The following is a 20,157-nucleotide window of genomic DNA, read 5'->3' as shown; positions in this document are numbered from 1 at the left end:
GTAGAAGGGTTTCTGGGTTCCCCCCGAAGGAGATGTCCCCATCCTAGGAAACAGCACAGCTCAAGTGGAGTCATACACGAGGTTCTGAAAACGATTTAATGAGGAACCAGACAAGCTTTCTCATGGTCTGGTCTAAACGCCCCTCCTTTACTCTAGCCCCCTCCTCTGCTCCGGCTGCAATCGCGACACTCTGCTGACCCCTGGCGGTGGAGCTGGGCGGCGGCGGCGACGCCTGCCGGCTCCTCCCAGGCTGCAGAAAGGGGTGAGGCCGGTCTACTCCTCCCTCAGCCCCTCACCGGCCTGGCAAAGCTGGGTGTGCAGGAAGCAGAGCGAGAAGACGGCACAAAGGAACCCGAGAAAGGCTCAAGGAGTTTGCAAGCTTTTGCTGTCACCTCCCACGCAAACACTCTCTAGATTGTTGTTCTAAGTCGGGCTGGCGAGGAATCCCTTATTTCTGCTTTGTTTCAAGGTGGGCTCAAAGGAAGGCAGCATGTTCGTCCCTACCACCTGTCTCAGTCTGGTTGAAAAAAGAGAGGCAGCTGTTATCCTTAGCTTACCCCAGGAGGTAGTATCCAATCCCGTTTTAGAGGTGAGTGGACCGAGAAAGTCAGAAGTGTAAGCAATTTGCTCAGGATCGAGCAATTGATGCGAAATTTAAACACAACTCTCTTGATGTCACGATCCATTTTCTCGCCAGAGCTCCTTTGTAGTTGGCTGACGCGGGCCAATTTCACTTTTTGTTTTTTGTGTTTTGTTTTTCGGCCAATTTCGCTTTTTACCACACTCTCTGCCAGGGATCCTGTGGAAGGGCTTGTCTGCTCTGATCGTTCTAGAAGGAGGTAATCTGGAATCAGTCATTCTCTGAGGCAGGGTCCCACATGGGGTGGAGGCGGGGAGCCACCACCTGCTGCTGTCTTTGCTTAACCTCGCCCTGGTTCTTTCCAACGTGGTGTGTGGAAGGTGGCGTTTAATTTTCTGAGAGAACAAAGATTTGAGAAATAGTTCGAGTGTCAGATCCCTGGCTGCTTCAGTGACCCTTGGTACTGATACCCTACACGTCGCCTAGGGGCCGTTCATCACCCTCCCTGGGACCCAAGCTCACTTTTGCAGGCCATATGTCCTTCTGCCCCAACTCTTCAGGCCAGGACTGTAAGCCTCCCCCATTTCCTTGCAAAAGGCAAAATAACAGCGGGTGGAGGAGCGCTCCAACCCACCTGACATCCGAGTAAGGCCTCCGTTTCGCCTGGGCCCGACTCTCTGTCCACCCTCTCAGAAAATGAGTTCCAGACCGTCTCTTGGTCATCCGAAACGCTCGGTTCCACCAGACGGACTACAAGCCCCATGATGCTGCGGGGCCGAGCTGTAACCAGCCCAGCTCCGGGCTCCCTGGTACCCTCCGCTCTCCCCCGCAGCCGCTCATCCCTCGCCGGCCGCTCGGGCTGAGGGCTGGGCTATGCGGCTTAGCGGAGCCGGAGGCTGCCGGCGCGCGTCCCTGCGGCGGCGGCGGCGGCGTCCCCGGGGCCGGCGCCCGGTGCGCCCCCGCTCCCGCTGCGGGCCCTTGCTCCCTCCGCCGAGCGACGTCTTTGTGTGCGGGGGTGTGGGAGGGGAGGCGCGAGGCCGCGTGCCGCCGAGTGCCCGCTCCCTCCCCGGGCGGGTGGGGGCTGCTCCGCGCCTCCCGCCGCCGCCTCCCGAGGACGCCCGTCGCCCGCACCACGCCGGGCGCGCCGCCCCCGCCTGCCGCCGCCGCTCGCACATGCCCGAGCCGCAGCCCCGTGAGCAGACAGCGCCGGCCGCCCGCCCCGCGGCCCCGGGCCCCGGCTCCCGCGCCGTCCCTCCCCGCGGGCCGGGCGCCGCGGCCCCGGCATGAGGAGCGGGCGATGATCCCTGCCAACGCCTCCGCCAGGAAGGGGCCCGAGGGCAAGTACCCGCTGCACTACCTCGTGTGGCACAATCGCCACCGCGAGCTGGAGAAGGAGGTCCGCGCCGGCCAGGTAGGAGCGCCGTCGGGGACCATGGCCCGGCACGCCCGCGCGGCGTGGGGAAGGGGCGCGGCGCCGCCTGTCCCGCCTCCCCGGCGAGTTTGCAGTGCTTCTTTGTTTGCAGCCGCGGCTTTTGTGCTTGTTGACCTGAAGAGGGTGTTGGGAGCGGCCCCGCCTGCTTCCCTGGTTTCAGGACCAGTGGCCCACACGTGTTCCGGGCCCTGCGAGACTGGTGTGGAGGGACCCTGTGCTCTCCTCGGTTGGGGCTTTAAGGATCTGCAGGGAGGGGGTTGTCGGTTCTGTCTGTGCTCCATGTGGTGCGAGAGTCCGCCCCACTCGATCTAGGCGCGACATCCTCGCGTGAAGGTGCAGAGATAGGCCTGCGTGGGGAGGGGGCCCACACAAGATCGGGGAAGAAGCTGTGCGGCACCCCCAGGCCTTCCAGCCCCACCCAGTGCCCTCTTGCTTCCTGGTGAACGAGGTCTCTGTTTAGAGTGGACAGAACCCATAGGTGCCTCCGCTCCCTTGCTCCGGGGAGAGTGGGGGAGGGAGATGAAGGAAGACCCCACCGGGAAGCCCGAAGGGCCTTGTCCAAGTGCCGAAAGGCAGGCGCTCTCCTGCCTTTTGGTGCCGGGGCCAACCTTCTCACCATGAAGGAAGCTAGGGACCACAATAACGACTTGAGGTCCTGCACGGAACTTGAGTTCCGGGCTTTCTGTCCATCAGAGGAACCTGTCGGTCGGACGGCTTTTGCTTGGGCAGTGACCTTAAAAGAAGCCTGGGAGCCAGAAAGTGGTAGTGCATGCCTGTAGTCTCAGCACTGGGGTGGCAGAGGCAGGAGGATTGCTACAAGTGTAAGGTCAGCTGGCCTACTTCCATGTTCTCCAGTGCAGCCAGGGCTACGTAGGGAGACCTCGCTATCTGAAAAACCCAAATAAGCAGAAAGACTGGCAATGGTGGTATTTCTTAGCCATTCTTCAGGACGAGGGCGGACACATGTCACTAATAGTCCTCAATTCTGCTCTTGCCACCCAGGCAACTGGCAAAGCAATCATGGTGCCAACATCGCCCCCCCCCCCCTTCCAGGCTTGATTAGGGTCTGAGTCTTAGGGACACACAGGCCCACTTCCTCCATCATGGCAGTTCAGCAATGAGGACCTGTCTAATTCCCAAGGGAAGAGCCCGAGGCATCAGACTGTGAGGAGAGAGGGTGGGACCAGCTGACATTGACTCCGAGCCTCCAGTACAGCACTGGGCTCTGCAGTGAGTGCTAGTAATAACATGGCCTAGGCCTGCAAGCCTCTAGGCTGGCCTGGGGGCGGGTGTGTGTGTGTGTGTGTGTGTGTGTGTGTGTGTGTGTGTGTGTGTGTTCACTTTCTTTCTGCCTCTGCTCCCACAAGGTCTCTCCAAGTTAGTTCATCTGTCACAAAGGCTTTGCAAAGACAAGAGGTCAGAGAGCCGGGGGGGGGGGGGGGGAACCCCCCACAAATACCAGGTCCAAATGCCTGCCCTGGAGGAGACTTAGTTCTGAGATTACAGTGTGCTGAACATAGGACGGAAAGATCCAATCCCACCTTTTCTGACTCTTCTTCACTTTCCTTGCCTGAGGAAGTTCCCCAAAGATCTAGGGATTGTTAGAAGGGCTGGAAACAGAATCCTCCCATGACCAAAGGGTGTGGGTGGTGCCTTTCCTACAACTAGAGACCAGTGGGATGTCTCAGGAAAGGGCTTTTTTTCATCCAGGCCTCTGCTGACAGACCTCAAGTCAGCCATCTTGCTGGGGGGCGGGGCGGGCTGGGCAGGGGAGCTACTGCAGGTCATGGTGGCCAGGGCTGTTGGGAGCTGCCACAGTAGCCAGGCACCGTGTGTTTACCCCATTCTGGCCCCGGTGAGTTAATGTCTTATTGAAATGGATACCAGGCTGCTTGATCCAAGCCAGGAGAACACAGGACGCCAGTGCTGTTAACCCTTGTTATCCAAGGGGAGCAAGGTATTCACTCCCCTTCTTTCCAGAGTACAAGGAAGCAGTGTGCCAGTCAGCCTTGACGGGAGGGTCCCTGGCTGCACCCCAACCCCAGTGCTGACAGAGTGACACTTGCATTCAAGTGAGCATTGTCTCATTTTGGGGCATTACGATGTCGTCTCGGGGGACAAACCTGGGGGTGAGCCACCTGACTTCATGAATCCTGTGGACTCTTAGCATCCTAGATGGTGTGTGTGTGTGGGGGGGGGGGGGTCCCTGACCGCTAATGCTTCTGGCACAAGCCACTGTAGAAACCCGCCAGGCTTTCCTCAAGCACTTGGCAGCTGGATCTTCTGGTCCTTGCTTGGCATAGCTGCCCCTGCTTTGCTCCAACAAAGACCTGCAAAGGCCTCTCGTAGGCAGGCCTGGGAATGCTGGCTGGCCGAGTAGGGCCAAACAGGGAGCTTCAGAGTGGCTTAGCTTCAGTGGGGGCTCTTCTGGGAATGGTGAGCAGTTAAGATGTACTGGGGTGCAAGGGAGGAGCCTAGCCAGAGCCAGCAGTACTGTGGTCCTCAGGTGCCCTGGCAGGCAAAGGGCTGGTGGTTGGCGGTAGTTTATGTCACTTCTCCTTTGCCTGGCATAGCCCAGGATCTGGAGGCATGGGTTCTCTTTGGGTGAGGGGCCAGGGATGGCCATGGGGAAGCAGGGTTGTTCCAACAGCAAGGATTCTGAAGAGAGTCCTACTATGGCCCTAGGAACTATTTCTCCCCCCTTCCCCCCTCCCCTGGGGCCACCTCTACCATGGTTCTCATTCATCTTTCCCACTTAGAGCTCAGTGAGATGGGATTGTGGGGCCCTGCTAACAGGACCAGTTACGGCTTCTGAGGAGACAGCTCCTTGGCTAAGAGCACTGGCTGCTCTTCCACAGGGCCTGGGTTCAATTCCTAAGCACCCATATGGCTGCTCACAATTTTCTGCAACTCAAGTTCCAAGGGATCCAACACCCTCACACAGACAAACATCCAGACAAAACACCATTGCACAGGAAACAAAAAAAAATTCTAGTCAAGCCTGGGGAGGTGGCACACGCCTGTAATCCCAGCACTCGGGGAGGCGGAGGCAGGCAGATCTCTCTGATCCATGCAGAGTGAGTCCAGGACAGCCAGGTCTACACAGAGAGTCCCTGTCTCAAAAACAACAATAGCAACAACACAAACAAAACAAAAAACCAACAGAAAGTGCTAGTTGTGTTGGGAACGTTGGCGGAGTACCTGGTTCCTTCCTTCACTCTAAAGCAGGTATTCCTAGGTGTGGGCTGACACCACAGTAAGTAAGCTTGGAAGGTCATCAGAGAGCACCACAAACCTCAAAAACAGACAAATAGGCAAACAGTCAAATCGACGAGTTCTGGGATGGAAGGATGGAAGGGTAGAGAGGCAGCAGCGTTGCCCCAGTGGCCACAGTCTTCCATGGACCCCATGCTATCTGAGGAAACACCCTCAACCCTCCTGACCCTTGAGAAAGCTCAGGCATGCCTGGCCCTACGCCCTGTGTTAGGTGGCAGCTCTCAGAAGCAGTGACTAAGTCAGAGTCCAGCCATTTTTCCTAGGACTGGAAAGGAAGGGTGGGTGGGCAATAGGGAAAGGAGAGGAGACCAAGTGGCCAAGGCTCTCTGAGCTCCCCCACCCTTCAGTGCCCAGGCTTACTGTATATTTGCCAAGCGCTTTTAAAAAAGGCTCTACTTGACAAATGGTTTCTGTCCACAATGAAAGACTTTGAAAAACACCCCGCTAGCGCATGTGGGTGTTTAGACCAAGTATGCCATTACCAAACATGCCTCACACAAGTGAACTCCTGCAGGGCCAGGGAGCAGCTAAGCACACCTGTGTCTGTGCAGTTAAGGGTGCACAGGGACCATGTGTAGGTAGGGTGAGCACGCTTTCTTCTAGAACCCGTGCGTACCAGTGCGTGTGCGTGCACACGGGTGCTCATGAGTGGAGGTGGGGCGGGGGCCCAGCTCTTAAACCCTAAAGACTTCAGCCCTGAGTCCCCGAGCCTGCTGGGTCCAGGAATCTACGCTCTGTGGGGAGTGCGGGTGTTGGGTTTCATGGAAACCTTTTCATTGCAGCAATTAAACAAACAGCTGTGAGCTTTTGCTGAAGAAATTAATGAATTCCCCCACCTGGGCCCAGGGCAAAGTGCCACTTGGGCTGCAGGCCGTGCTCCAGAGAGGTGGGGAGAGCAGCTCTGTGGCCTGGATTGCTACATGGAGGCCCATATGAGCCCAGGAATCAGGGTTGTTGGAGGGCAGATGCTGTGGGCAGTCTTGAGGAGTTAGGGTGGGAAAGGCATCCATCCCCCTTGCAGGAGGCCTAGCTTGCAGAGCTGGGAGCTGAGGCCCACAGGGGCCCTGGGGCCAGGCAGGGTGCCTGCCAGTTCCCTGCGGTCTTGTTAGCTGCAGCAGCAGCAGCGGGTGTCTGGGGCAGGGTGGGGGACGCCCAGCAGCTCACCTGCAACCCCGGGGTAAAGACCTGCTGGATCACCTCACAGGCCTGAGGTCACCCTTTGGCTTCCCCAGCCAGCTTAGGGTCCCTGGCTCTCCCGCAATCTTACCTCATGGCTCACCAGGACCCTGGAGGGCCCAGCCCAGCCCAGGACAAGTCCTCTGCCTCTTCACTGTGGGGGCTGGTACTAAGGAGCTGGGGCACTGCTCACAGCTCTAAGCTATAGTTCAGGGGTCCAGAGGGGTCACTTGTTTTTTGAGGCTCTCACATGTATTAAAAAATAAAGAAATGCCAACATGAGTTAAAACAACAACAAAGATGAAAACTGGGTATAGCAGATCTCACTGTAACCCTGATGCATGGCAGGAGAACCACACAGCCTCGGCTACATGAGAGGTTGTCACAAAAAGTTATTTAAAATTTTTATTCACCTTTTTTGGAAAAAAAATATTTCTATGCTGGAGAGATGGCTCAGTGATTCAGAGGACTTGATGCTCTTGCAGAGGACCTGGGCTCAGTTAAAAACCCACATGGTATAGCTCATAACCGTCTCTAACTCTAGTTCCAGGCACCCAGGGCCCTTTTCTGGCCTTCTTCATAGGCACCGAGCATACATGTGGTACCTGGACATACATGCAGATGAAACACCCAGACACATAAATTAAAAACAGGAGCTGGAGACGTGGGTCAGTGGTTACGAACTCTGCCTGTTCTCCCAAAGGACCAGGGGTGAATTCCCAGCACCCACAGCTCACAACTGTCTGTAACTCCAGTTCTAGGGCATGTGGATGCCCTCACCCAGGTATGCACGCAGGGAAAACACCAATGCACATAAAACAAAAATAAATCATAAAAAAGAAAATGAACAAAATTAAAAAAAATTAAAAACCAAGAAAAAGAAAATTTTAGCTGGGCAGTGGTGATTCACACCTTTTTTTTTTTTTTTAACTAATTTTATTTTATTTTATTTTAATTTTTATTATTAATTTATTCTTGTTACATTTCAATGGTTAGATTCACGCCTTTTATCTCAGCAGTTGGGAGGCAGAGGCAGGTTGAGACCAGCCTGGTCTACAGAGTGAGTTCTAGGATAGCCAGGGTGAAACCTTATCTCAAAAAACAACAAAACAAAAAAACCCAAAAATTTACTATACTCACCTGTTTGTATGTGTGTGTGCACACAACAGCACCTCGTTTGTGTTCTTAATGTGTCTGTGTGTGTACCAGTGTTAGCACAACTGGCCTGAAATCGCTTTTTTAAGAAATATTTATTTTAGCCAGGCGGTGGTGGTGCATGCCTTTAATCCCAGCACTCAGGAGGCAGAGGCAGGTGGATCGCTGTGAGTTCGAGGCCAGCCTGGTCTACAAAGTGAGACCAGGATAGCCAAGGCTACACAGAGAAACCCTGTTTCGAAAAAAAAAAATTTTTTTTTAAATTTTGTGTGTGTGTGTGTGTGTGTGTGTGTGTGTGTGTGTGTGTGTGTGTGTGTACGTACGTACGTACATGTGTGCATCTGTGGTATAAGCTCTGGGAAACCAGGAGGCACATCAGATTCTTGGAGCTGGAGGTATTTATGAGTCACCTGACATGGATTCTAGTCTTCATAATAAAAGTATTAACAACTGTTAACCACTGTTAACCACTGGGCCATCTCTCACAGACCCAGATGCCTTATTTTTGACAAGTGAATTCAGTTTCATGGTTTGAAATTTTGGTTGTTTATAAACTTACAAAAAAAGGTTTATTTTATTTTTAAATTATGTGTCTGCACGTGGGTCTGTGCAAGTGAGTGCAGATACTCTAGGAGGTCAGCACAAGGCAGGAGATGCTCCAGGGCTGGAGGCACAGGGCCTGTGAGCCGCCCAGTGTGGGCACTGGGGCCTCAGCTCTGCCTCCAGAGCAGTGTGTGTGCGCGACCACTGAGCTGTCTCCCCAGCTCTGGGTGTCTGATGAGCTGCCTGCCTACTACTGGCCCGTCTACTCACTGACCGCTTTCTTGATGTTTACTCTGTAGTTATAAACTACTTCCACAGCTTGGTTTATCACTTTTATACTTAAAAAAACAATTACTTTCTCCTGACCATCAACATAATCATCTGTATATTTACTTAACAGTGTGTATTAACCACTGGTTACATGCCAGGTGGTGTCCAGGCCCTAGGAAGCCACTGATGAACAGCATAGGCAGGGCCTGGCTTTGCAGTGTGCCAAGCCCAGGTGATCCCAAAACTGAAAAAGTAAACAAGCCTGGCATGTTGCCAGAGATCTGAGACAGGATACATGGCCACTGAGAGATAAGTGGCAACTGTCACCTTGGGTTGGCTGTCAGAGCAGACTAATCTAAGGAGGTGACATTTGGTGGCAACCTCAAGTGAGAGAAAGGTTCTGTAGACACTTGGTTTGTTTGTGTTGTTGTAACAGAATTCCTGATGGGCTAGGGATGTGGCCCCGTGGTACAGCGTTTGCCTGGCAGACAGCAAGACATACCCTGGGATTGATTCTCCATACCACCAAAACAAAACAAAACAACAACAACAAAAAACAAAACAAGAACAAACACCTCCAAACAAAAATCCTCCGTCATACTGGAGACTTCACAAGAAAAAGAGGTTGGTGTAGCTCACAGCAGCTCACAATCCTAGGGGCTGGAAAAGTCAAAGGGGAGAGAGTTCTAGAAGCAGCTTCTGGCCCGGACCACCTGGCTGTATCACAGTGGATATGGATAAGTCAGCACATACAGGAGGAGTGTGGGGGTGGGGCTGGGCAAAGAGCAAGGAAGCCAACTGAGCTGGGATGACCCAGGAGACCTGACCTGCTCCTGTGAGCCTATCCTTAGGGTGTTGTCCACACCTGAATCACCTCCCTAGGGGCCCAGCTGTATGGGGAAGGACTGGCCTTCCAGCACATGAACCTTTGGGGGACAGATCATAATATTGGGGTGTCCAAGGGATCATTTCTAAGGTGAAGAAGAAGGATGGTATCAGGGGTGTGTGGGTGGGTGGGTAAATGAGTCTCAGGAGAAGTCCAGACCAACACAATCAAAAACCTGCTGGAAAGATTTGTACGAAAGAGTATCAAAGCCCCGAGCTAATTTTATCTCATATTTTAGATCTATTCATCTTATTTTATGTGTATGGATGTTTTTCCTGCATGCATGTGTATACACCACAAGCATGCATGTCATCCTCTGAGGTCAGACGAGGGCATCGGATGCGTTGGAACTGGAGTTACTGATTATAGTGACATGTCATCTGGGTGCTGAGGACAGAACGCGAGTCCTCTACAAGAGCAACTCTTAACCACTGAGCCATCTCTCCGCTTCTCCTGAGTTCAGCTTAGCTCGGTCATGTGGAGGCATGAGAAAGGTGACGTGAGCAGCTAAGGGGGCTACTGAGGTGCCGTGTGAAACAGAGGCGGCTGGGAGCAGCCTGGGAGCTCGAGTGGGTGGCAACTGGGGTGGGGGGCTCTAGGTCCATTCTGAAGGGGGAGCTTTGGAGGCTGAGGTGTATAACTCAGTGGGAAGCACGTGCCTTTCATGCCCAAAGCCCTAGTTGGGTGGGACGGGCCACGGATTTGTATTTTTTAAAGTGTAAGCTTTCTCTCAGGTAGTGGCGGCGGGGGAGGGGGGCATGAGTGTGCCACTGTGCACGTGTTGAGTTCAGAGGATCGTTTTGGAAGTCAGCGCTGTCCCTTTGCTATGTAGGTCCCTGAGATCAGCCTTGGGTGATTGGTTTTGGAGGCACGTGCCTTTGCCTGCAGGGCTGCCTCCCAGCCAGCCTGTGCTGTTCATTTTAACCTGAAAGCGCAGTGAAGTGAGGCACTGTCCGCTGTGAGACGAAGCCAGGGGCAGCTGTACAGGGAGGATGCAAGCCACGGAAGGTGAGGATGGTGAGGGAAGACACAGTCAGAGGAGGCAGGGGGTCGCAGTCTGAGAGTTCAGTAATCTTCTCATGTCTTCCGGAGGGTGCACGTTGCTGCCCGCTACCAGGCTCCTTCCACTGCCCGCAGAGCTCTTCCCTGTTCATAACATCCTGTGTCTATTTGGGTTGATTTCATAGTGGACACTTTGCCTCCAGTGTCTAGTCCCGGGTGGCTGTGGGGTATATGTGAGACTGGGGCCTGGAACTCACTGACACATAGGACAAGTGGGCAGTAAACTAATTATCCACCAGGGGAACCCCAAATAGCTCTATTCAGAGGTAATTGTGGCCTTCACTTCCTCTGAGGAAGGATTCAGTGCCCAACTTGGTAGAGTGGTGGGGGCAGGGACAAGAGACAAGTGCCAGGGGTACTAGAGAGATGGCTCAGAGGTTAAGAGCACTGGCTGCTCTTCCAGAGGTCCTGAGTTCAATTCCCAGCAACCACATGGTGGCGCCCAGCCATCTATACTGAGATCTTGTGCCCTCTTACAGCCTGCTGGCTCACATGCAGTACAGAATATTGTATAAATAACAAATAAATAAACATTAAAAAAAAAAGACATAACCTTATTCTGGCTGTAGGTAGCTCAGGATCCAGTGCAAGGGGCTGGTCTCACCAGTCACCAGTGCTGTGCCCTAAGTCCAGCAAGTCCGGCACAGGCCGTGCTGTGTGGTGAGCTTGGGGGGACCTGGCTTGTTGCTCTGGGCTCCCTCCCCTGGCTGTGTGGATCCTGGCTCCCTCTGTCTCACTAAAGTCAGGAGTGATCCTCGGCCACTGTCCATCTTCTGAAGACGGGTTAAGATTTCTCATCTGCTGACCTCTCTTTGTGCCTGTGGGTTTGAATATGTTACTGACACTCTTATACTTGCAAATGTAACATTTTTGGTGTTCTCCGTGCTTTGTGTAGCTCCGAGTTGCCATCTGGTATCCTTTTCTTCCCACCTGACCATTCTTTTCCACACGTCTCCTGGCAGTAGGTTCTCTTCGCTGAGGCGTGCCACGGAGTCTCCCTTTCCCCTCGTTTTGGAAGAGTATTTTCGTTAGGTATAGAATTTTTACATGGAGTCTCCCTGCCCTCCGCCCCAGCACCGTAAGCTGTCATTACGCTGCCTTCGTTTGTTGCCCTGAAGGCAGCATCATTCCTTTGGGTGCTTATTCCTCTTAGCACCGTCTCACGTCTGACGGTGAGGGGCCCTGGCATCTGCTGTTTATAGGGCCGTTGTGTTTCTTGGTTCTGTAGGGGTTTATCATTGTAGCCATTTCCACAACAAATTGTCACAAAAATAGGTGAGTTAAAACAAAAATTTACGAGCCGGGCATGGTGGCGCACGCCTTTAATCCCAGCACTTGGGAGGCAGAGGCAGGTGGATCGATGTGAGTTCGAGGCCAGCCTGGTCTACAAAGTGAGTCCAGGACAGCCAAGGCTACACAGAGAAACCCTGTCTCGAAAAACCAAAACCAAAACCAAAACAAAAACAAATTACAGTTGGGTATAGTAGGGCAGGCCTTTAATCCTAGCACTCGGCAGGCAAAGGCAGGTGGACCTCTGTGCATTCAAGGCCAGCCTGGCCTACGGAGAGTTCCAGGACAGCCAGGGCTACACAATGAGACCCTGTCTTGAAAAAACAAAAGTCAAAACACAGAAATGTACTCTCTCAGAATTCTCGAGTGTCAGTGAGAGGCACACTCCCTCAGGTCTCCAGAGGGGCTCCCCCTCCTATCCCTAGTCTCACCCCCTGCAGCGCCTCGTCCTCATGGCCTTATTTATGGCTGCATGGTCCCTGCCTCTGTGTCCGTGTTCTCTGTGAAGATGCTAGCCATCGGACTCTGGAGCCATCACGGTGATCTATGGTAATGTCACCTAGAGACTGTTGTCATGCTCACATCTGCAGATGCCATGCTGGGTGTGGTAGCTTGTGGTTTTAATCCCAGTACTTGGGAATCTGAGGTGAGAGAGTCAGGGATTCAAGACCAGCCTTAGCCACATCCTGAGTTCAAGCCCTGTAGTCAGGTTTTGGAAAGGCGTTAGCATGCATATAGACGGTTCCCTGAATTTAACCAGGAGTCCAGACTCCTGAGATATATTTAAATATTTATGTTTGACGCATACGATTTTCACAACACAACACAGTTGGATGTAGTAGATAATCATTCCCCAAAATCACAGGACTTATGCAAAATGTGGCGCTTCTCGGCAGTGTGGTCTGAGGCCACTGGAAAGGTTTAGCCATCGGTCGGCATCCTCCTTGGCTGACAGCGTCTTTGGATGGACCACAATTCAGTCTCCGCCCTGCTTGCCACAGGAGGCTCATGTCCCAATGTCCTGCCCTCCTTGCCTCCTGTGCCCCTCTCCATTCACCTGGCACACTGTGTCACGTTGGTCTCTTGCATGGCCTTGTGAGCTGGACCAGGTGACATAGCCAGAGAGCTGTGGTCAGCTTAGGTCCATGTCAAATCCCTCCAAAGTAACCAGGGCTCCGTCTCAACTTCTTCCCCAGGTGGACATTGAGCAGCTGGACCCCCGCGGCCGGACTCCCCTGCACCTGGCCACCACCCTGGGGCACCTGGAATGTGCCCGTGTGCTCTTGGCACATGGTGCAGACGTGGGCAGGGAGAATCGCAGTGGTTGGACAGGTGGGCACTCTTGTTTCTTTCATCCCTGCGTCCAGGGTCAGGTGCTTGCCTGGGGTGGGCTGGAGGCGTCACCCTGTGATATCACTTCCCCTCCTCCAGTGCTGCAAGAGGCTGTGAGCACCAGGGACCTGGAATTGGTGCAGCTGGTGCTGCGGTACCGGGACTACCAGCGGGTGGTGAAGCGGCTGGCAGGCGTCCCCATGCTCCTGGAGAGGCTGCGCAAGGTGAGACCCAGCGCTCCACCCGCCCACTGCAGCCCTGTGTCCAGATTCCCAGCACTCCACCTGCCCACTGCGGCCCTGTGTCCAGATTCCCAGCACTCCACCTGCCCACTGCGGCCCTGTGTCCAGATTCCCAGCACTCCACCTGCCCACTGCAGCCCTGTGTCCAGATTCCCAGCACTCCACCTGCCCACTGCGGCCCTGTGTCCAGATTCCCAGCACTCCACCTGCCCACTGCGGCCCTGTGTCCAGATTCCGGTGCCCGCTCAGCCCCTTTCTCTTTCTTCTTCCAGGCCCAGGATTTCTATGTGGAGATGAAGTGGGAGTTCACTAGTTGGGGTAAGAGGGCTGAATCTGACCCAGGGACCTTGAGTTCGCTGTCCCCTCCCTGGAGTGTGCAGGAGTCTTACCTTGGTCACTGTTGTATCTCCGATGGCCGGAATAGTGCCTGGCATGAATTTGGTGTTCGCTTAAATACTTGTTGAAAGTACAGTCAAGAGGTTGAGTGAATGGATGAGCGTGCAGTGGGTGCTAGAGACGGTGGTGTGTGAGCCATCCCTGTGCCCAATCTCAGATTGTTCAAGTCTACACTGGGGAGAGGCACTGAAGAAAGGGCATCTCCCTTGGGAGTTCCCTAGCCCTCTTCTGGCTAAACAACCAACTCCTGTGAGCTGGGCTGTCCCAGGAAACTGAAGCCCTTTCTGACCTTCGCTTCCACCCAGTGCCTCTGGTGTCCAAGATTTGCCCTAGTGACACCTACAAAGTATGGAAGAGTGGGCAGAACCTGAGGGTAGACACCACGCTTCTGGGCTTTGACCACATGAGCTGGCAGAGAGGGAACCGCAGCTTCGTCTTCAGGGGTCAAGGTCAGTCAGGCAGTAAGTAGGGCAGGGTGGGAGACAGCGGACAGCCCCAGATCACCCTGACCCCCATGCTGCTCCCGTTGCAGACACAAGTGCTGTGGTCATGGAGATTGACCACGACCGCCGTGTGGTGTACATGGAGACTCTGGCGCTGGCAGGGCAGGACAGGGAGCTGCTGCTGGCTGCTGCCCAACCCACTGAGGAGCAGGTGCTGAGCCGGCTCACCGCACCTGTTGTCACCACGCAGCTTGACACCAAGAACATCTCTTTCGAGAGGTGAGTTGGTGCAGCCTGGCTAGCCTGAAGCCAGCCTGATGGGCAACCATTTCACTTGGGCCACTCTGCCTCCCCAGGAACAAGACAGGCATTCTGGGCTGGCGCAGTGAGAAGACAGAGATGGTGAACGGCTACGAAGCCAAGGTGAGCTCCGGGTCCTGGAGCTCGGCCACGCTGAACAGAGGGTTCCCGACCCACTTTCCCCAGCCTTGTGGGTGCAGAGGCAACACCGCGTAGAGCAAAGGCATGAGACTAATAGTCTCCCCAGGAGAAAGAAGGCTGTTTGTAGGGTACTCACTTCCAAGGCCCCATCTCTCCTCACAGCAGGAGTGTTCTTGTCCCCACCCGGCAGGTGTGTTCTGAACCCCTCCATGGCCCTCTACTGATCAGGGGCTGCCCGGCTGTTACCCTGGCCTGTAGATGAGGCCATAAGCATGGACTCTGCACCCAGCAGAGTCACTGAAACACTTTCAGGTGACCTGTACAACTGTAGGCACAGACCTCAAAGCCAGGCCTCTTAAAAAAACTGTCTGTCACTGTGGAACACCACCTGCCCAGCACGTCATGAGTGAAGGCGCTGGCACAGGCTTTAAGGCTCTGTGCATGCTGCCTCTTCCCAGAAGCCCTCCCTGGTTCTGTGTGCTAAGTCAGGGGTCCTAACTGGGGCATGTATCCCAGTCTTTTATAACTGCCCATTTTCTTGTTTTTCCAACTATAATGTGACCCTCAAAGAGGCAGAGGTTGGGTCAGGCTTGTTCGCCATTGTATCCCGAATGCCTGCTTCAAGGGCCGGCATCTAAGTGCTCCCAGAGTGCTTGCTAGCCTGGGCTAGGGCTGCAGCTTGGTGGCACAACACTTGCCTAGTGTACCAGGTGGCCTGGGTTCAGCCCTAAGCACCATCAACAAGTCTGTTGAATGAATGAGTAAGTGGATGAATTATTTGCTAAGTTTAGGTATGTTTACTTGCCAATATGCCTAAAGACGGGGTCAAAGAGCCCCTCCAAGACTTTTATTGGCGGGAGTATATAGCATTCCCTTCAGTGTGGGCACCAGAGCTGTCTCCTAGCCTCTTCCTCCCTGTCTTTAGGTATATGGGGCATCCAATGTGGAACTCATCACCCGGACACGGACAGAACATCTTTCAGAACAACATAAGGGCAAGGTCAAAGGTAATGAGCTTGAGGCAAATGGGAGAGATGCTGTAGGGTGGGAGGGCCACCTCCCATGTGGGTACCGCCAACAGCATCCTCAGGCAGCCCAGTGCCAGGACAGCTCAACCAGACAAATAGATTTCAATTCAAATAGCTGCCTGACATACTGCAAAGAAGATGCTAGGGCTCATTTGGGCTCGGTGATTGATTACTGATGCCTGTGTTGCATTTCAGAGAGAAATGTCAAGCATGCCATTTATAGGCTAATCTAGTCACCTGACTCAAAACCTGGGTAGAAAGTCAGGGAGCCTTGCTACTGAGTCTGTGTGCTCGGTTATATCACACACATTCATTGGGTGTCACTTAGCCTGCCTCATGTAGGGACAAGTAATTCCTACCTTACAGGGGAACAGAATGAAATCATTAACTGTCCCACGTACTCCCAAAGAGAAGACAGATGCTTTGCTGTCCAAGGTCACCAACCTGGAGAGCAGCATGCTGGGAAGTTTCTTCTGAGCCTTAAGTGCTTTTATTTATTTTATTTTATATATTTGAGATAGGTCTCAATTTCTCACTACTTAACCCTGGCCTCAAATTCTTGAAGTAGACCAGGCTGGCCTCACACTCACAGACATCCACCCACCTTCCCGCTTCCTGCATGCTGGTGTCCTTTCATTTCACCCAAGCCTGCATGGTCCTGGGCCCTAGAGTTAGGTGAAAGTGGCTAGGAATGTAGGATGTGCTAGCTGCCCACACCCCATCTCAGGCACTCATGTGAATGGGGGTTGCACTACTCCCTTGAGACCCCCACATTTCTTCTAGGCTGTAAGACACCTCTGCAGTCTTTCCTGGGAATTGCTGAGCAGCATGGGGGCCCCCAAAATGGGGTGAGTGTGTGCCAGGGTGTTACTGTTTTGAAGGGTGTAGATATGGCTTAGGAGGAGGTTCGGGTGGTACCCTGCTTGCCGGGACCTATGTGGACTTCTAGTTCACCAAGACATGCCAGCTCTGTGGGAGGGAGAAGAGATGTGTCACCAACCCCTGACCTGGAATCGGGGATTAAGGACTCTCTCCTGTGTGGTGCAGACCCTGATCACCCAGACGCTGAGCCAGGCCAACCCCACTGCCATCACTGCCGAGGAGTATTTCAACCCCAACTTTGAGCTTGGTAGCCGGGACATGGGCCGTCCTATGGAACTGACCACCAAGACACAGAAGTGAGACCCCCTGCTCTTTCTGGGTTGGGATGGGCAGGGCAGGGGGAGGGGGCGTCTAAGAGGTGCTAGGAGGCCATGGCTTCCTACAGCTTCCCTTACCCCTTGGGATCTGGGGACCAGGTTCAAGGCCAAGCTGTGGCTGTGCGAGGAGCACCCCCTGTCCCTGTGTGAGCAGGTAGCGCCCATCATTGACCTGATGGCTGTCAGCAATGCACTTTTTGCCAAGCTCCGGGACTTCATCACCTTGCGCCTGCCTCCGGGCTTCCCAGTCAAGATTGGTGAGCCCCACCCCCACCCTCCAGCCACATTCCTCCTCAGCCACTTGGAGAGGAGGAGGTTTAGAGGTAATCCGCCAGTGGATCTGAGGTATGAGGTATGACCATGCCTAATGGCTTCCTTGTCTTCAGAAATTCCAATCTTTCACATCCTCAACGCCCGAATCACCTTCGGGAACCTCAATGGCTGCGATGAGCCAGTGCCCTCGGTGAGAGGCAGCCCCAGCAGCGAGACACCCTCCCCTGGCAGTGACTCCTCCAGTGTCAGCAGCTCCAGTTCCACCAGTGAGGCTCTCAACTCTCCCTACCCCCCTCCGCACCCCTCCCCCCCAGAGCCCTGCTCTCCCAAAGCTCCCTTTCCCTCCCTGACACCAAGGGGTGAGCCCAGCCCACACCTGACCCCTGGCCCACGCCTCCAGCCTCCTGCCGGTCCTGCGAGATCTCCCCTGCATTGTTCGAGGCCCCACGTGGCTACAGCGTCCTGGGTGGCCAGCGAGAAGCTGCAGCTCGTGAGGAAGATGAGGACTTGCTGCAGTTTGCAATCCAGCAGAGCCTGCTCGAGGCAGGCAGTGAGTATGACCAGGTGTGTTCCCGACGCCACTCCAAGCCGCTGTGAGTGCGGGCAAGCACAGCTGACAGGCCCCTCCCTCCAGGTCACCATCTGGGAGGCCCTAACCAACAGCAAGCCAGGCACCCACCCCATGTCCTATGAAGGCCGCCGACAGGACAGGTCAGTGCCCACGAGGCTGAAGAGAATTTAGAGGTGCCTGTTCCCTCTCCTACGCCCCAACACACACACACAGACCCTCCACTGGCCCATCATACCGCACAGTGACACAGGAGCCCTACTAGGCCCAGAGAACTCTTAGTGCCTTCAACGGGGCTCCAGCCTGTATCGAGAACCCGTAATCATGATGGCTTCTGCCAATCCCCTTTCCTGGCACAGGGTGGGTGGCGAGTGCTCCAAGCATGTGCAGAGAACAGGGACCTAGCTCCCTGGAAGTTCAGACCCTCAACAACAGACAGGTTGGCGGGACCTGGGATCTGCCACCACTGGGTGGGGCCAGGACAGCCCAGCGAGACTCATGGCTTCCCCTAGAGGGTGGCAAGCCTGCCCAGCCCTGGGACCTCCATGGTGTCTCCTGCCCCCGCTTACGAGCAGGTGTCCCAGGTATGCCGGGAGCGGGGAGCGCTCGACAAATCCTCCCTGCCCCCAGGAGCGCCCCACCCACGCCGCAGCGCCAGCCCGTGCCCCAGGCACCAGTGCCCAGCCCTCGGCCCAGCCCGGGACCTGGCTCCAGCAGCCACGCGTTCCGGAGCTACGACGAGCAGCTGCGGCTGGCTATGGAGCTGTCGGCGCAGGAGCAGGAGGAGAGGCGGCGGCGAGCGCGTCAGGAGGAGGAAGAGCTGGAGCGAATCCTGCGGCTCTCGCTGACCGAACAGTAGCGCCCCCTGCTGGGACCCTCGCCCACTCCACGCAAGACGCGGGTCTGCGCACCTGCCGAGCTGCTGCTGGAGCCTGGCGCCATCGCACCCGGGGTGCAGCGGCACACCAGGCTTGAGATGCCAGGGCTTTGATACAGGCGTGGAGTAACTTTGCAGGCCAGAGCCCTAGAGGCATGACTGGTCTCCCTGCTTTGCTGTTCGGTGACCCCTAATCCGCTTCTCTGGGCTCAGATCTGTCCAAGGGCGGAGACAGGTGGTATTGAAAAGGAAACGAATCCTTGAGAGGAGCATTGCCCCTGTCCCTTGCTCCTTCCAGCTGGTCCTCCTCCTTGCTCACTGACCCCTCTCCAGGACACTGCCCCTGAAGCCTTCGCAACTCAGCTCTTTACCCCTGGGAGGCAGCTGATCGCCCTGCGTGCTGTGTTGCTGCTTTGTCCCAGACACAAACCAGCACGGCAAGGGGCCAGCCCCTCCCCACCCCGGCATTTCAGCGTCAAGTGCACTTAGCGGGGTGCCCAGCTCCCCCAGCTCCCATACCTGTCCTGTGTCTCAGGGTGGTCCCAGCTTCTTCTTAGGCAGCCAGGAAGTGGAGTGCCCGTACCCACAGCACGTTTTTCTTGTGCTCAGGGAGTGTGTCTAAAGTGCCCCCCAGCCTGGGCAAGGCCTTGGAGAGCAGGGGGCAGCATATTGGCTTGGAGGCAAGCACGAGACCTGACACAAGGGTGTTGGCGAGGGCCCTGGCACCACTATCACCTCCCACCTCTCCCTACCAGCTGCTGCTAGCCCTCTGTGGTTGTGCACCCCTCTTGCCCCCATTTCGGGGCTGACTAACACCCTTTATCCAATGGTGCTAACCCCGGCTCTCCCTGTTCTGCCCTACTCACCTAAAGAAGCACAGGCCCCACGGGGCAGGGGCCCCGAGCACACCCTTGTCCTGGGCCACCTTCTGGCTGACTTCTCTGCCAGGGGCGCAGAAGGGGCACAAGAAAAGAGCAACAGAGCGAAACTGTTCTTCCTGTTCCTTTCCCTGATGCCAGGGGCACCAGACTGACTCTGAGGCACAAATAAAAGAGGTTTCAAACCAGATGCTTTCCTGCCTAACTTTATTGGGGAGAAGCGCCCACAGTGGTGGGAGGTAGGGTCTTTGGATCCTCAATGCAAAGATGGTTAACCTAGGGTGAGAAGTTGCCTGTGGCTCCTCGGTCCAGCTTGCATTTGCTAAGTTTCCCCAGGATTCCAAAAAGGGAATGGGGGGGGGGTGTCCTCTAGCCATCCATGCAGGAGGCATAGATTTATACTTAGAAAACATTTCATTAATTATGCCTTGGTGTTTTTTTACAGATTCAGCAAAGTGCTGAAGGGTGTGTGTGTGTGTGTGTGTGTGTGTGTGTGTGTGTGTGTGTGTCTGCTTCCTATGCCAGATCTGAGATTTCTCTGGTAGGATCTGTCTGCCTGCAAGAAGCTGCCCTCACTGGAAGTCGGTAGAAGGGGAGAACCCTCTGCCATGGATGGATGGGTGAAGCCAGTGGGGCAGACTCTTCCGGCAACAGGCGAAGGTGCTGCCCATCTGCCCCCCCACTGTGGAGGGACATCTGAATGAACTTATCAGGAGAAATGCGGGAGTTTTCCTGAGATTTTGGGGATGTCTGTAGAATCATCATCCCTGTGAGTCAAGCCCAAGGCCCTCAGTGTCCCCAGGCATCACT

General features: G+C 54.9%; 1 protein-coding gene across 4 annotated transcripts; it reads left to right on the top strand.

Annotated features, from left to right (window-relative positions):
- The first annotated feature begins 1,816 nt into the window (after positions 1-1,816).
- Positions 1,817-19,531, top strand: Ankrd13b (ankyrin repeat domain 13B). 4 transcript variants are annotated; one of them, XM_051158017.1, is made up of 16 exons: positions 1,817-1,991; positions 12,867-13,002; positions 13,102-13,226; positions 13,517-13,562; positions 13,946-14,089; positions 14,173-14,362; positions 14,440-14,506; positions 15,450-15,531; positions 16,336-16,400; positions 16,600-16,730; positions 16,851-17,008; positions 17,138-17,290; positions 17,425-17,588; positions 17,659-17,735; positions 17,952-18,031; positions 18,223-18,301. In XM_051158017.1, the coding sequence occupies exons 1-15, from the start codon at positions 1,878-1,880 to the stop codon at positions 17,995-17,997; spliced, it is 1,698 nt and encodes a 565-aa protein (XP_051013974.1). In that variant the 5' UTR covers positions 1,817-1,877; the 3' UTR covers positions 17,998-18,031; positions 18,223-18,301. The 4 variants fall into 4 exon arrangements, with proteins under 4 accessions (XP_051013974.1, XP_051013972.1, XP_051013970.1 ...); XM_051158015.1 differs by lacking the exon at positions 17,952-18,031 and having other exon boundaries at positions 18,223-19,531; XM_051158013.1 differs by lacking the exon at positions 17,952-18,031 and having other exon boundaries at positions 18,168-19,531.
- Positions 19,532-20,157: the final 626 nt, after the last annotated feature.

The sequence above is a fragment of the Acomys russatus genome, chromosome 16 (assembly GCF_903995435.1).
Source record: "Acomys russatus chromosome 16, mAcoRus1.1, whole genome shotgun sequence".
NCBI lineage: Eukaryota > Metazoa > Chordata > Mammalia > Rodentia > Muridae > Acomys > Acomys russatus.
Note: the sequence above shows the minus strand (reverse complement) of the source record. Positions and strands in the feature narration are given on the sequence as shown.